General features: G+C 42.4%; 1 protein-coding gene across 3 annotated transcripts; it reads left to right on the top strand.

Annotated features, from left to right (window-relative positions):
• Positions 1-1,100: 1,100 nt before the first annotated feature.
• On the top strand, positions 1,101-16,390 carry c18h3orf33 (c18h3orf33 homolog (H. sapiens)). 3 transcript variants are annotated; one of them, XM_059946392.1, is made up of 6 exons: positions 1,101-1,265; positions 1,659-1,718; positions 5,760-5,913; positions 14,050-14,210; positions 15,866-16,016; positions 16,318-16,390. In XM_059946392.1, exons 1-6 carry the CDS (start codon positions 1,116-1,118, stop codon positions 16,335-16,337), a joined length of 696 nt encoding a protein of 231 aa, XP_059802375.1. In that variant the 5' UTR covers positions 1,101-1,115; the 3' UTR covers positions 16,338-16,390. The 3 variants fall into 3 exon arrangements, with proteins under 3 accessions (XP_059802375.1, XP_059802358.1, XP_059802367.1); XM_059946375.1 differs by having other exon boundaries at positions 15,866-16,390; XM_059946384.1 differs by lacking the exon at positions 1,101-1,265 and adding an exon at positions 1,340-1,485 and having other exon boundaries at positions 15,866-16,390.
• The last annotated feature ends 200 nt before the right edge of the window (positions 16,391-16,590 follow it).

Raw genomic sequence — 16,590 nt, 5'->3', positions numbered from 1 at the left:
AAAAGCAAGGATGTAATGTTGAGACCTTAAAGCACTGGTGAGCTCTCACTTGGAGTATTGTGAGCAGGTTGGGGCTTTTATCTTAGAAAGGATGTGTTGAAACTGGAGAGGATTCAAAGGAGGTTCATGAAAATGATTCCAGGATTGAATGGCTTGTCATATGCAGAGCATCCAATGGCACTGGGCCTATATTCACTAGAATTCAGAAGAATGCAGGTGACTTCATTGAAACTTATCAAATGGTGAAGGGCTTTGATAGAGTGGATGTGGAGACTATGTTTCTTATGGTGGGAAAGTCTAAGACCAGAGGATACAGTCTCAGAATAGAGGGGCGGGCATCCTTTTAGAATGGAGTTGAGGAATTTCTCTAGCCCGACAGTGATGAATCTGTGGAATTCTTTGCCACAGGCAGCCATTGAGGCCAAGTCTTTATGTATATTTAAGGCAGAGGTTGATAGATTCTTGATTGGTCAGGGCATGAAGGGATAGGGGGAGAGTTCAGAAGATTGGGGCTGAGAGGACATTCGGATCAGACATGATGAAATGGTGGAGCAGATTTGATGGGCCAAGTGACCTACTTCTCCTTTATCTGATGGTCTAAGCACCTGAAGGACAGCAAAGAAATTAACAAATTGCTTTTCAGGAATTATAAATATTCATTGCTACCTGATGTATTTGGTAAAACTTTCCTACCATTAATAAACAAATTATTCAACAAACTCTTGCAAGGACTAGCTACATTGGCAGTATAATGGCAATCAAGAAACATGGTGTCATTCAAGCTTTATTATTAGCTTTATTCATCTAGGTTTTAGTGCATCTGTGTTCTTTGACAATCCAACAAAGTCACTAGCCAGTTGACAAGTTTCAATTCCAAAGTGCTTTCAAATATTTTGCAACCCCTGTGTGCGTTGTTTTTCAGGGTGGATGTGAAAGGTTGACCTTGGGTTGTGGAGTCCCTTCACTAGATCTGCCAGGCTTCCAGGTACTGGCTTAGCAGCATTTCTAATTATAAGTAATGGCAGATAATACATTCTGGATTCCCCCAAAATAAATATGCTATTAGAGCAATCTATGTATTTTTTTAGCCAGTTACCCTTCCTTTGAAAGAGTGAATGATTAAACTTTATAAGAGACAGAAGACTGCAGATGTTGGAATGTGGAGCAACAAAACGAGCTGCTGGAGGAATTCGGCGGGTCAGAGAGGAAATGCGGAAAGAAACGGCCGGCGATGTTTCGGGTGGAAACCCCTCATTTTTGCCTCCGTACGAAGCGCTCTGTGGACGCGCGTTGCGCGCTCCCCGCCCGCCTGACGCGCGGACCTGCGGGTACGCGCGAGTGGACAAGCACGCGTCGCTTCGGCAATTCGCACGATGCTTCCCGTGATGCCGCGCGCGAAACATGTCTGACGAGGGGCCGAATGCGCTCGGTTACTATCTCAGCAAAGCTGTGGAATTCGCGGATGAGCATGTTCGGGTGGTTCGGGTATGGGGGATATTTACATCCTGACAATCCAGCTGCTATAAAATGGACGCGCAGTTCTGGGATAGTGAGGCAAAGGGGTTTACTTTGTAATTTGGGTGCTTTAGCGGAAGGTTTGGAGAAGTTTGTATTGTAGGCTGCTTCTCATTGCTTTGTCCCTTTGCTTGTGCTTTTAGACGATCAGCACGGGTCTGGCAGTGGTCGGAATCGTGATCTTAGCCAGAAGCGTCAGGCTAGTAAGTGTCCCGGAAGTATTAAACGTTTGCTTAAAGAACCTTCTTTGTGCACCTAACCCATGTCACAGAACGAAGCTGGACCATCATTTTGATATCGAGTTACCATTCAAGTTTGTCATTTTCTTATCAAGCACAATGCAACTCAATTTTTCAAACAGCATGTACTGTTTAACTGTAAGATAAAATTATATAAATTCTGGTTCTACCACCTCGTTGTCAATGACAAATGAGAATGGGAAAAAATCCCATTGAAAAGTGTATAATTCTCGTTCTAACATTCAGCTTTTTATGAAAAGTATCTGTTAATGGATTCTTTGTCTTTATCAGGTTTTAGAGCTTAATTTGATTGTTAGGTGTTTAGGAGCATCTTAAATTACAAAAAGAAAGTTACACCTTATTCCCCTAAAACTGATATAAATTTCTGCTTTAGCGCTAATGAAAACATATACAGCACATAGAATAGTATAGCACAGGAATAAGTTTTCCATCAACGATGTTGTGCCAAGCCAATTAAATTAGTAATCAAATGGTAAATTAAACTAATCCTATGCTACATTGATGACTGCATTAGTGCTGCTTCCTGTACCCATACTGAGCTTGTCATCAACTCCACCTCCAGCTTCCACCCTGCCCACAAATTTACTTGATCCATTTCCGACACCTCCCTCCCCTTTCTCAATCTCTCTGTCTCCATCTCTGGTCTATCTACTGATATCTTTTATAAACCCACTGATTCTCACAGCAAGTGGAACAAGTGCCACACCTGCCCCTACACCTCCTCCCTCACTACCATTCAAGGCCCAAATAGTCCTTCCAGCTGAGGTGACACTTTTTCTGTAAGTCTGTTGGGAGTCATCTACTGTATCCGGTACTCCTAATGTGGCTCCTGTATATTGATGAGAGCTGATGTAGTTGAGAGACTGTCTCTGTTGAGTACCTACACTCAGAAAAAGCAGGATCTCCTGGAAGCCAACTATTTAAGTTCTACTTCCCTTTCTGACATGTCAGTCCATGGCCTCCTCTTCTCCCTCAACGAGGCTACACTCAGGTTGGAGGAGAAACATCTTATAATCATTTCACCTTTTAAGAAAGGAGGAAATTACAGACCACTGAGCCTGACCTCAGTGGTTGGGAAGATGTTGTAGTCAATTGTTAAGTACAAGGTGATAGAGTACTTGGAGATACAGGACAAAATATGACAAAGTGTAGTTTCCATAAGAGAAAATCTTGTCTGTGAAATCTGTTGGAATTCTTTGAGGAGATTACAAGTAGGATAGATAAAGGGGATGCAGTGGATGTTGTATATTTGTACTTTCAGAAGGCCTTTGACAAGGTGCCACACAAGACTGCTTACCAAGTTAAGAGTCCATGGTACTATAGAAAGTTACTGGTATGGTTAGCGCATTGGCTGATTGGTAGGAAGTGGCAAGTGGGAATAAAAGGATTCTTTTCTGGTTGGCTGCCAGTGACTAGTGGTGTTCCGCAGGGGTCGGTGTTGGGACTGCTTCTTTTTATGCTGTGTGTCAATGATTCAGATGATGGAATAGGTGGCTTTGTTGCTAAGTTTGCAGATGAACAGAAGATTGGTGGAGGGCCAGGTAGTATTGAGGAAACAGGTACGCTGCGCAATGACCTAGACCAATTAGGAGAATGGGCAAAAAAGTGGTAAATGAAATACAATGTTGGAAAATACATGGTCATGCACTTTGGTAGAAAATATAAATGTGCAGACTGTTTTCTTAACGGGGAGATAATCCAAAAATCTGAGATGCTAAAGAACTTGGGAGTCCTTGTGTAGAACACTCAAAAGGTTAACTTTCAGGTAGAGTCAGTAGTGAGGATGGCGGATGTAATGTTGGCATTAATTTCAAGAGGTCTAGAATATAAGAGCAAGGATGTGACACTGAGGCTTTATAAGACAATGGTGAGGCCTCACCTTGAGTGTTATGACAGGTTTTGGGCTCCTCATCTAAGAAAAGGTGTGCTAGCATTGGAGAGGGCTCAGAGGAGGTTTACTAGGATGATTGCAGGAATGAAAGGGTTATCATACGAGGAACATTTGATAGGTCTAGGTCTTTACTCGCTGGAATATAGAAGGAAATGGGGAGTTCTCATTGAAACCTTTCAAATGTGGAAAAGCCTAAACAGAGTAGATGGGGAGAGGATGTTTCCCATGGTGGGGGAGTCTAGGACAAGGGGGCACAGCCTCAGGATAGGGGGGCATCTATTTAAAATAGAGATGCAGAGAAATTTCTTTAGCCAGAGGATGATGAATTTGTAAAATTTGTTACCACAGGCAGCTGGGGAGGCCAGGTCACTGGGTGTATTTAAGGCAGAACTTGATAGGTTCTTGAATGTACTCAGCATCAAAGGTTACGAGGAGAAGGCTGAGGCAGGAAAGAAAAAGGATCAACCATGATTGAATGGTGAAGCAGACTTGATGGGCCAAATGGCCTAATTCTGCTCCTATGTCTTATGGTCTTGTATTCTGTCTAGGTAGCCTCCAACTTCATGGTATGAACATCAAATTCTCAAACTTCTGGTAATCCGCCCCCCCCCCCCCCCCACCATTTCCCATTCTTTTTTCCCTCTCACCTTTTTCCTTACCTGCCCATCACCTCCCTTTGGTGCTCCTCCCCTTCCCCTTTCTTCCATGCTCTTCTAACTCTCCTATCAGATACTGTCCCCCAATTCTTTATCTCTGTAACCAATCAACTTCTCAGCTTGTTACTCCACCCACTTCCCCTTCTCCGGGTTTTCACCTATCACCCACTACTCACTTACTTCTTTCTCTACCCCCCCCCCCCACCTTCTTAACCTAACTACTCATCTTTTTTCTAGTCCTGATGAAAGGTCTTGGCCCAAAACGTTGACAGTTTATTCCTTTCCATGGATGCTGCCTGGCCTGCCAAGTTCTTCCAGCATTTTGTGTGTGTTGCCTTGGATTTCTAGCGTTTGCAGATTTTTAAAAACGAGAAAATCTGTAGATGCTGGAAATTCATGTAACACATACAAAATGCTGGAGGAATTCAGCAGGCCAGACAGCAGCTGCGGAAAAAAGTATAGTTGACATTTCAGGCAGATTTTTTTTTGTGTTTGTAAACTAATCCCCACTGCCTGCACAGTGTCCATGTCCTTCCATTTTCCTCATGTTTCTGTGCCTATCTAAATATCTCTTAAAAGTCTCAAACATTTCTACCTCTGCCACCAGCCCAGGCAATCATTTCAGGCACTCCCCACTCTTTGTGTAAATTAACTTGCCCCTCACATCGCCTTTGAAATTACCCCCTTCGCACCTTAAATGCATGCCCTGTGGTATTAGACATTTCAACTCTTTGAAGAAGATTTGTCTATCTAATCTGGTCCATGTGTTATCTGTGGAGGCAATGTATGTCCAGTATGCCAGCTGCTTTATGAAAGAGATGATCACATTCCAAGCTCTATAATCAATATAGTACCCAGAGAGAATCGCTTTCTCACGTTTGTCTCTAGAAACTGTAGATGTACAAAAAACAGTTTGAACAGAGCTCTACCTTATTCGTCAAGCCTTCTGTGACAAAATAGCCTTAATATTATAGAGCAAAATATTCCAAATTACAAGCACAGAGCCTTAGGGGAATGATTTACTTAAAAAATACAATGAAAATTGGATGCATTGTAATCAGTCTTGAATTTTTTTTGTACTTCGTTCAACATCTATATATAAGGAACACATTTTAATTCCTGTACTTTCCTCCATCAAGCTGAATTCTCACAGAATGTTTTAATTTATTGCTATCAGACATATAATTTTAATCTAGCAAGCAAGCATTTGCAGCAAAATTATACGCTGTGTAAGTAACACATTGTTTCTTACATTATTAAAATCATCTAATAAAGTCTTGGGCGATTGAATACATTTAAATGTATTTCTAATAGATGTTGACTTGCACTCACTGCATAATGTATGCAAAAAAATTGCTTTGTAATTTTATAGTGTGGACACTTCAGTATAATACGTTTTGATGAATAATGAAAGTTAATTTTCCTTCATCTTAACAGACTACTAAATTTACAAATGCCTTAGAAATACCTAACAAATTTATTGAAAAAAATATTAAACTTCGAGGGAGAATACATCATGTAACAGAGAATGGATTGGAAGTAGAACACATTCCTATTAGCCTTCCTTTTATTTCATCCCTGCAAAAAAAATGTAAGTAAACACTTACGGGCATACAATAATAGGTATAACTACAGATAAGTTAAATAAAATTGAAATGTTAATTGTGATATTGTCTTCTACATGTGACTAAGTATGTCGAATTCTAAAATTTTATGAATACGGTGTAAAATTCATCAAGTGGCTGCATGGGACTCATTTGCTCTGTTATAGGTAATGTAAGACACAAGTTTCCATTCTAAAAATTTGTGATCTGTAGAATTGAATCAGGAAGTTTTGTATTGTAATGATGTGCTAGCTCAGTTTATAAATTGTAGGTGTTACTAAGGTAAATATTTGGTGCTGATGTAGAAAGTTCTCAGTTTGAATGGCTTTGTTCATTTAACACAACCTCTAAGAAGGCTTAGTGGTGAGTTCTTGATTAATAAAGTTGCTGGTTAAAGGGTTTATTGTTTGGAAAGCAGATTTCCACAAGACCATAGATGTAGGAGCAGAATTCGGCCACTTGGCCCATAGAGTCTTCTCCGCCATTTCATCACGGCTGATCCATTTCTCTCTTCACCCCATTTTCCTGTCTTTTCCCCATAACCTTTCACACCCTGGCTAATCAAGAACCTGTCAACCTCTGCCTGAAATGCACCCAGTGACCTAGTCTCCTCAGCTGCCTGTGATAACAAATTCCACAGATTTACCATCCTCTGGCTAAAGAAATTACTTCTCATCTCTGTTCTAAATGGATGCCCCTCTCTTTTGAGGCTGTGCCCTCTGGTCCTAGACTCCCCCACCAATGGAAACATCCACTCTATCTGGGCCTTTCAACATTTGATAGGTTTCAGTGAGATCCCCCCCTCATTTTAAAAAATTTCAGCACGTACAGGCCCAGAGCCTTCAATCGCTGCTCTTATGATAGCCCTTTCATTCCTGGCATCATTCTTATGAACCTCTTCTAAACCCACTCCAATGTCAGCACACCCTTTCCTAAATAAGGGGCCAAAACTGCGCACAGTACTCTAGGTGAGGCCTCAACAGTGCCTTATACAGCCTCAGCATTATATCTTTGCTTTTATGTTCTAGTCTTCTTGAACTGAATGTTGATGTTGCATTCGCCTTACTCATCACTAATTCTACTGCAAATTAACCTTTAGGGAATCCTACACAAGGATTTCCATGTCACTTTGTACCTCAGGTTTTTTGAATTTTCTCCCTGTTTATAAAATAGTCTATGCTTTTATTCCTACCAAATGTACATGACCAAACACTTCCTGACACCGTATTCCATCTGCAACCTCTACCCATTCTCTTTGACTGTCTAAGTCTCTGTGCTTCCTCAACACTACCTGCCCCTCCACCTGTCTTCATATTGTCTGCAAACTTGGCCACACAGCTATCAATTTCATCATCCTAGTTGTTGGCATGCATTGTGAAAAGAAGCAGCCCCAACACAGACCCCAGTGGAACACCACTAGTCACCGGCAGCCAATCTGAAAAGGATCCCTTTCTTCTCACTCTTTGCCTCCTGCCAATCAGCCAGTGGTCTATCCATGCTAGTATCTTTCCTGTAATACCCTGGGCTCTTATGTGCGGCACTTCGTCAAAGGCCTGCTAAAAATCCAAGTACACAACATCGACCTTTGTCCTTTGTCTATCCTCCTATCCTCTGGTTGTCTCACTACAGGAAGGATGTGGAAACCATAGAAAGGGTGCAGAGGAGATTTACAAGGATGTTGCCTGGTTTGGGGAGCATGCCTTATGAGAATAGGTTGAGTGAACTCGGCCTTTTTTCCTTGGAGTGACAGAGGATGAGGGGTGACCTGATAGAGGCGTTTAAAATGGTGAGAGGCATTGATTATGTGGATAGTCAGAGGCTTTTTCCCAGGGTTGAAATAGCTAGCATGAGAGGGCACAGTTTTAAGGTGCCTAGGTAATTTCTAAGGTAAGGACATGTTCGGTGCAGCTTAGTGGGCCAAAGGCCCTGTATTGTGCTGCAGGTTTTCTGTTTCTTCAAAGAATTCCAACAGATTTGTCAGGCAAGATTTTCCCTCTTACCAAGTGTCTCCAAGTACCCAAAACCACACCCTTACCAATCGGCTCCGACTTCTTCCCAACTACTGAGGTCAGGCTAACTGGCATACAATTTCCTTTCTTCTGCCTCCCTCCCTTGTTGAAGGACATTTCTAAACTGAGTTTTGGAGGCCATTGAAGCCTTCAGCTTTCTTGGGAATTGAAATCTGCTGCTATATTGGTTTTGTACTCAAAGGTTTGCTGTTAACACTTCCAAAACATTAATCACGTGGCATGGATTAAATATCCAACATATAGAAACATAGAAAACATACAGCACAAACTGACAAACCTGTGCCAAACATGTCCTTACCTTAGAGCTACCTAGGCTTACCCATAGCCCTCTATTTTTCTAAGTTCTATGTATCCATCCAGGAGTCTCTTAAAAGACCCTATCATTTTCACCTTCGCCACCGCCGGCTGTCCATTCCACAGACTCATCACTCTCTGCGTAAAAAAAAATTGCCCCGGCATCTCCTCTGTACCCACTTCCAAGCTCCTTAAAACTATACCCTCTTGTGCTAGCCATTTCAACCCTGGGAAAAAACCTCTGACTATCCACACGATCAGTGCCTCTTATTATCTTGTACACCTCTATCAGGTCATCTCTCATCCTCTGACGCTCCAAGGAGAAAAGGCCGAGTTCACTCAACCTATTCTCATAAGGCATGCTCCCTAATCCAGGCAACATCCTTGTAAATCTCCTCTGCACATCTGGAAAAATTAACTCTTTTCAAAAGGCTTTTTGTAGTGAACCTCATGGATCTCATTTTTGCAATGTTATTTCCACTATTAGGCACAATGGCTTATTTTTCATTTTGTTAAACTTTATTTTTACTAGACTAATTGGCTAAGTGCAAGTGCAACAATCAGGTGAATCATTTTAGCTGTACTGCATAAGGACAGAAGTAGATCAGTTAGCCTGCATTCAGTCTGAATTATAATAAATCATGCCTAATAATAACATTACTCTAATTTGGCATGTTTTTTCTACATTTTTTTTGTTTTCTCTGAAGTTTTTTTATATACAAGGACATTATTAGATCTTGAAAACAAATTGATATCTGGGAAATTAAAACAGAATTTAGAGTCTCCATTCAGCTGATCACATTTTAAGCCAGAAGGAAAAAGAAACATCTGCAGTGGCATGCAAAAGTTTGGGCACCCCTGGTCAAAATTTCTGTTACTGTGAATAGCTAAGCAAGTAAAAGATGACCTGATTTCCAAAAGGCATAAAGTTAAAGATGACACATTTCTTTAATATTTTAAGCAAGATTACTTTTTAATTTCCATCTTTTACATTTTCAAAATAACAAAACAGGAAAAGGGCCCAAAGCAAAAGTTTGGGCATCCTGCATGGTCAGTACTTATTAACACCCCCTTTGGCAAGTATCACAGCTTGTAAACGCTTTCTGTAGCCAGTTAAGAGTCCTTCAATTCTTGTTTGGGGGGATTTTTGCCCATTCTTCCTTGCAAAAGGCTTCTAGTTCTTGATTCTTTGACCGTCCTGCATGCACTGCTTTTTTGAGGTCTATCCACAGATTTTTGATTATGTTTAGGGTGGGGGACTGTGAGGGCCATGGCAAAACCTACAGTTTGCACGTCTTGAGGTGTGTTTAGGATCATTATCCTGTTGTAGAAGCCATTCACTTTTTTTTTACAGATGATGTGATGTTTGCTTCCAGAATTTGCTGGTATTTAATTGAATTCATTCTTCCCTCTACCAGTGAAATGTTCCCCTTGCCACTGGCTGCAACACAAGCCCAAAGCACGCTCGATCCACTCCCATGCTTAACAGTTGGAGAGGTTTTTTTTTCATGAAATTCTGCACCCTTTTTTCTCCAAACATACCTTTGCTCATTGCGGCCAAAAAGATCTATTTTAACTTTATCAGTCCACAGGACTTGTTTCCAAAATGCATCAGGCTTGTTTAGATGCTCGAAGAATACATACACGACGCTGGAAGAACTCAGCAGGTCAGGCAGCATCCATGAGAAAAGAGTAGCTAACGTTTCAGGCCGAGACCCTTCATCAGGAACCAAAGCACTGTAGCGCCTCATTTCCTAGCGTATCCGAACCGACTCACAATTAGATAGCCTACGGGGGTTTGCGAGCACAGAGCTTTGGAGCCTCTTCGCCATGGGGGGCCGGTTGACAGAGGCTTAAAAGTGAGGCTGAAGTTTTCGAATAAAGTTTTTTCCTTCGACTGCAGTTACCGACTCCGTGTCGTAATTTTAGCGCTGCTTGTAGCACACCGCTACAATTGGTGACCCCGACGGTCCAAACGATTTTTGGACCAGAAATGACCGACGCCGCCTCTGTTCATGCGGTTTCGTTGAAACTGCCGGGTTTCTGGACACAGCGCCCGGACCTATGGTTCCAGCAAGCCGAAGCCCAATTCCACGTTCGCCGGATCACCTCAGAAGACACCCGCTACTACTACGTGGTGGGCTCCCTCGACCAGGACACAGCTGCCCAGGTCGCGGAGTTCGTACAGTCGCCCCCGGCAGACGGCAAGTACACGGAATTCAAAGCCCTGCTCCTCAGGACTTTCGGACTCTCACGGCGCGAGTGGGCTGCCCGTTTACTGCACCTGGATGGCTTGGGCGACAGACCTCCATCGGCTTTAATGAATGAGATGTTGTCTCTGGCCGAGGGACACACAGGCCTCATGTTTGAGCAGGCATTCGTGGAGCAGCTCATCGCAGGTCGCTGGCAACCCCTGGCGTTTTTCAGCAAACACCTGCGGCCACCCGAGCTCAAGTACAGTGCTTTTGACCGGGAACTGTTGGCGCTCTACCTGGCAATCCGGCATTTCAGGTACTTCCTAGAAGGTCGGCCCTTCACCGCGTTCACGGACCACAAACCGCTTACCTTTGCGTTTACGAAAGCATCCGACCCCTGGTCATCCCGCCAGCAACGCCACCTGTCCTACATCTCTGAATACACAACGGATGTCCGGCACGTCTCGGGTAAGGACAATGTCGTGGCGGATGCGCTCTCTCGCCCTACCGTTCATGCCCTTTCCCAAGGGGTAGACTTTGAGGCACTGGCAGAGGCACAGCAGGTAGATGAGGAGATTCCGAGTTACAGGACTGCAGTCTCTGGTTTGCAGCTCCAGGACTTCCCCGTGGGCCCAGGTGAGAGGACCCTACTCTGTGACGTCGCCACCGGCCAGCCCCGTCCGGTCGTCCCCGCAGCCTGGCGGCGACGTGTTTTCAACTCCATTCATAACTTGGCGCATCCCTCCATCCGGACAACTGTCCGGCTGGTTTCCAGCAGGTTCGTTTGGCACGGTCTCCGCAAACAGGTCAGTGAATGGGCCAGAACGTGCATGCACTGCCAGACGGCCAAGGTTCAGCGGCACACCAAAGCCCCACCGCAGCAGTTCCATCCCGCCCACCGGCGTTTCGACCACATTCATGTGGATATCGTGGGCCCCCTGCCAGTGTCGCGCGGAGCGCGTTACCTCCTGACTATCGTGGACCGGTTCACAAGATGGCCAGAGGCGGTCCCGCTCACCGACACCACCTCCGAATCTTGCGCCCGAGCCCTGCTCGCCACCTGGATATCCCGCTTTGGTGTACCAGCCCACATTACCTCCGACAGAGGCGCCCAGTTCACCTCCAGCCTGTGGTCAGCTATGGCCAGCCTTTTGGGGACTCAGCTGCACCACACCACTGCCTACCACCCACAGTCGAACGGGCTAGTGGAGCGTTTCCACCGTCACCTGAAGTCGGCCCTCATGGCCCGCCTGCGAGGAGCCAACTGGGCGGACGAGCTTCCCTGGGTCCTTCTCGGCATCCGCACAGCGCCCAAGGACGACCTGCACGCCTCGTCGGCCGAGTTGGTATACGGCGCGCCCCTGGCCGTCCCCGGGGAGTTCCTACCAGCCCCGAGGGGGCAAGAGGAAGAACCCGCTGCAGTCCTGGGCAGACTTCGCGAGAAGCTCGGTAACCTGGCCCCCATACCCACTTCACAGCATGGGCGGCACCCGACCTGCGTACCCAAAGACCTACGGAACTGTAAGTTTGTGTTTGTACGAAGGGGCGGGCATCGGCCACCGCTGCAGCGGCCATACGAGGGGCCGTTTACGGTGCTCCGGAACAACGGGTCCACGTTCGTGCTGGACGTTGGGGGGAAGGAGGAGGTTTTCACGGTGGACCGCCTCAAGCCGGCCCATGTGGACCTGGCGCAACCGGCCGAGTTTCCGGCGCCTCGGCGCAGAGGCCGACCTCCCAAGCAGGTTCTGGCCCAGGCTGTGGACATTGGGGGGTGTATCGCCGGTTCTGGGGGGGGGTTATGTAGCGCCTCATTTCCTAGCGTATCCGAACCGACTCACAATTAGATAGCCTACGGGGGTTTGCGAGCACAGAGCTTTGGAGCCTCTTCGCCATGGGGGGCCGGTTGACAGAGGCTTAAAAGTGAGGCTGAAGTTTTCGAATAAAGTTTTTTCCTTCGACTGCAGTTACCGACTCCGTGTCGTAATTTTAGCGCTGCTTGTAGCACACCGCTACAGCACCATCTTTTCTCACGGATGCTGCCTGACCTGCTGAGTTCTTCCAGCGTCACATACGTATTCTTTGATCCACATCATCTACAGTTGTATTTTTGTGTGTTGTTTAGATGCTCCTTTGCAAACTTCTGACTCTGAATTTTGTGGTGAAGATATAGGAAAGATTTTCTTCTGATGACTCTTCCATGAAGGTCATATTTGTGCAGGTGTCACTGCACAGTAGAACAGTGCACCACCACTCCAGAGTCTACTAAATCTTCCTAAAGGTCTTTTGCGTTCAAACGGGGGTTTCGATTTTTCTTTCTAGCAATCCTACGAGCAGTTCTCTCAGAAAGTTTTCTTGGTCTTCCAGACCTCAACGTGACTTCCACCATTCCTGAATTACATTATGAACTGAGGAAACAGCTACCTGAAAATGCTTTTCTATCTTCTTATAGCCTCCTCCTGCTTTGTGGGCATCATTTATTTTAATTTTCGGAGTGTTAAGCAGCAGCTTAGAGGAGCCCATGGCTGCTGATTGTTGGGACAAAGTTTGAGAAGTCAGGGTATTTATAAAACTTTGAAATTTGCATCACCTGGCCTTTCCTAATGATGACTGTGAACAAGCCATAGCCCTAACAAGCTAATTAAGGTCTGAGACCTTGGTAAAAGTTATCTTAGAGCTCAAATCTCTTGGGGTGCCCAAACTTTTGCATGGTGCTCCTTTCCTTTCGTTCACTCTAAAATTGTACAAAACAAAAATAATACACTAATCTTGCTTAAAATGTTGAAAAGAATGTTTTATCTTTAATTTTATGACTTTTGGAGATCAGTTCATCTTCTACTCACTTAACTATTCACAGTAACAGAAATTTTGACCGGGGGTGCCCAAACGTTTGCATGCCACTGTATTCATTAACATCCTTTCAGGATGTTTCACAGCACTTTATAACTAATGAATTTGATTTGCTTGAATGTGTGACTAACCACAGTTGACTGTTGGTCCTGGTGATTTATATAGAATCTTTTTCAACATTGGCAAAATGGACATTAAGCTTGGTTTTGCACAACTTCCTCTATAAGATAGTAACAACTTTTAAAATACAGAACATCATATTGTTATCTTCAGCTAGAATTCATGGCATTCAGTATATAACTGAATTTTTTTTCAAGTGTACTCAACTTCTGTCTGCTAAATGGTTTGTTATACTATTTGCTTTAGCACCCTGTATCTATATTAGGATATGTTGATGAAGTGCAGTTTTACTTCAATTATCAGTGATAAAGAAAATGTGAATAGTGTAACTTTTCATACTCAACCTAATTGCAGCAGATGGACTGGACACTTAAAAAATCTTGCAGATATCTTCAGATCAAATAGGATGTCGCTCTGTAAATTCAGGAATATATTTTCTCAATTATAAGTACCAGGATGACCATAAAAAGGTGGTTACTATGAGATCCTCTTATTGGGTGCCCAGCAGCTTATATTGTCACAAAATAGCTGAAGGTGACAGTAAATCCAGATTGTAGATTGCTGTTACGCATGTATGAGTTAAGTGTTTTCTTTTTTTTTGCCTTGTCTAGTAAAGAAACATTTCCATTTTCCTCAGGGCAACAAGATGGTCTCCTGATGATTAGGTTGGCTGGCTTGCAAATGACCAATGAAGGGAGAGCCTGGTTAAGTGAGCAAGTAAAAGATCCCCATGTAATTTGGTTTCAACTTCTGAGAAGGGAGAATTCTTTTTTGGATTGCAATGTGAGATTAAATAAGGTAAAGCTATATTTTAGAAGAATGAATTCATATTTTTGTGCAATCAAAATTGTGCGAGAAAATGATGCCTACCATTTATATGGTGCCTGTTCTTAAAGCAAATGAAATATTATATTCTTCTGTAATACAGGAACTTAAAGCTTACCAGGGAATTGTTAATGCGTTTATGCAAAGGTTTCCGTTGAAATATTTTCAATTTGTTTCCATCAGCTGTAAATTTATCTTTTGACTGCATTCTGGTGTCGTTAATAGAGATATGCTTTCGCTTAAAATTTAAGTTGTCCACTGATTCACATTAACAGACATTAAAGAAAAGGCAGCATCGAGAAGATTTGTAGAGTACATGTGACGTGTAGCTGCAGAATGCTTGTTTGTAATATGTGTTATGCAAACTGGTTTGTAGTTGATAATAATTTTGTGGATTCTCAGATGCATTATACATGTAGTATCAAGTTACTGCAAAATCGAGTCTAACTGGCCTAAATTTTTACAAAATTCATAGCATTCAAATGACTAAAGATATATACCATTCATTAATGATATATGAGGCCAAATACTAGAAATATAAGAGTAAACTGAAACTGATGTAAGTACTCAGCAAATAAGAAAAAAAATGATTTTATTGTCATACTGTATGTGTGCACAAGTGCAGTGAAAAATGTACTTGCTGCTGCATCACAGGTACTTAGTATCATATAAGCAGTATTCTCAGGAGAAAGCATAAACATAATTTTTACAAGAAAGAACACTAGAACGATTTAAAACAAAGTCCATTTTAGTTCAGAGTAGTTATAGTTTCACTAAATTCTACTGATTAGAGTTTTGTCAGTTGGTTCAAGAACTGAACAGTTGAATGAGAATTGATGTCCTTGAACCTGGTGATGTGGGACTTCCTTTTGCCCGATGGTAACTGCAGAGGGAAAGGAGCAATATTTAAGGTTCATGTAAATCATATCACATGGAACAGTGCAAGGAAAGTATGTGAGGAAGAAAGGTAGTGAAGCTGCAATAAGATGGAAGGCAAATGTGATTTAAGTGACAAAGGATGATGGGGAGGACAAAACAGGGTTGGCAATTGAATATTAAAAACACTCAAAAACTTGGTCTGAAGAAGCTATACTTGTGAATACCAGAGTCATTGTATAAACCTGCTGCTTGCAAATAGGAGCATTAAACTACTTCTGTATGTACATGCTAGTTGATCCTTTTTTTTGCTATTGTCTGGCATTAGATAGGATTGTCATGTTCTAATTTGTTTTATGATTACCCCGGGCTCTCAGTGTTATGTCTTTACTACTTATTTATTAGGGACTAATTACTTTTGAAAGAAAACAAGTTCCTGAGAAAGACCAGCAATAATCAACCTATCCATTCATCTGATCATATAGCCATTGTAACAACTTGTAAACTAATTTAAGAAAAGAATGCATATTTCTACTAAAATATTATGATGAATTGAAAGGATTTTCTTGATATTTCTTAATATTTACATAGGGATGCAGGCTAATTCCAAAATTTGGCCTCCATCAGATAATATTATCAGGTCAGAAATAATAATTGATGAATTATAATATTATAATTCCAGATAATTCACAGTATAATTTTGAAATGAGTAGGTGCTCAACAAAATATAATTGTTTTTTTCTCTCTTTAAGGGATTACTTTTCTCAATCTGCCTAAATGAAGAGATTTTGAGGGAAGGTCTTGGGCGAACTATTAATATTGAGGGCTTGCACTCTAATCCCAAATTGTACTGGAGACTACAGACAAAATTGCTTAAAGCAGAAATGAAAGCCGTAAAAAATGGTAAAGGCATCTGGAAAGAGCCAACTTTATTGGAAAAAATCTCAAATAATTTACAGAATTCTAAGATTTTGCACAATTTCAATAATCTAATTTTATGGGTCAGGTCACTGAGAAACAAGTAAGTTAATAGCATTCAGTTGAAGAGATATTTTGTAGACTATACCAGAGATCTAACCAGTTTTGAACTAGTGACATGTTTAAGTTTATCATTACAATATCACAAAATGTTATCTTGGTTTAAGGTAGAAAGATCCATTTGTAATATGCAAGATGTTATACTTTGTCTTATTGGTTTTTTCAGAAATGGAAATCTATGTCTGATATTCTGAACTGTATATGGATGTGCGACAAATAAACAGAGCCTATGCAATGCACTACGTGAGCCCTGCTTTTTCACATCAGGATTTTCCGCTTACGATCATCCTGTAATAGAGGGAAATCACAACTAACCTAGAACAATGATTTACATGTCTAATGAAGTAAATTTGAAGCTTGCATAACATATATAATCAACAGTAAATCCAACTAATTCATTTGGAAAAACATCTAAGAGATATACTGAGGTACTGAGGGC

Source organism: Hypanus sabinus, chromosome 2, assembly GCF_030144855.1.
Source record: "Hypanus sabinus isolate sHypSab1 chromosome 2, sHypSab1.hap1, whole genome shotgun sequence".
NCBI classification, from domain to species: domain Eukaryota; kingdom Metazoa; phylum Chordata; class Chondrichthyes; order Myliobatiformes; family Dasyatidae; genus Hypanus; species Hypanus sabinus.
The sequence above is the reverse complement of the archived record's forward strand: the minus strand, read 5'-3'. Positions and strand labels throughout refer to the sequence as shown.

Excerpts from the sequence above, each read along its gene's own strand:
- c18h3orf33 (XM_059946375.1), top strand. The coding sequence starts at position 1,116 with ATGATTAAACTTTATAAGAGACAGAAGACTGCAGATGTTGGAATGTGG. Across the intron at positions 1,719-5,759 it reads TAGCCAGAAGCGTCAGGCTA|ACTACTAAATTTACAAATGC; the intron begins GTAAGTGTCCCG and ends TCATCTTAACAG. Across the intron at positions 5,914-14,049 it reads TTCATCCCTGCAAAAAAAAT|GGCAACAAGATGGTCTCCTG; the intron begins GTAAGTAAACAC and ends CATTTTCCTCAG.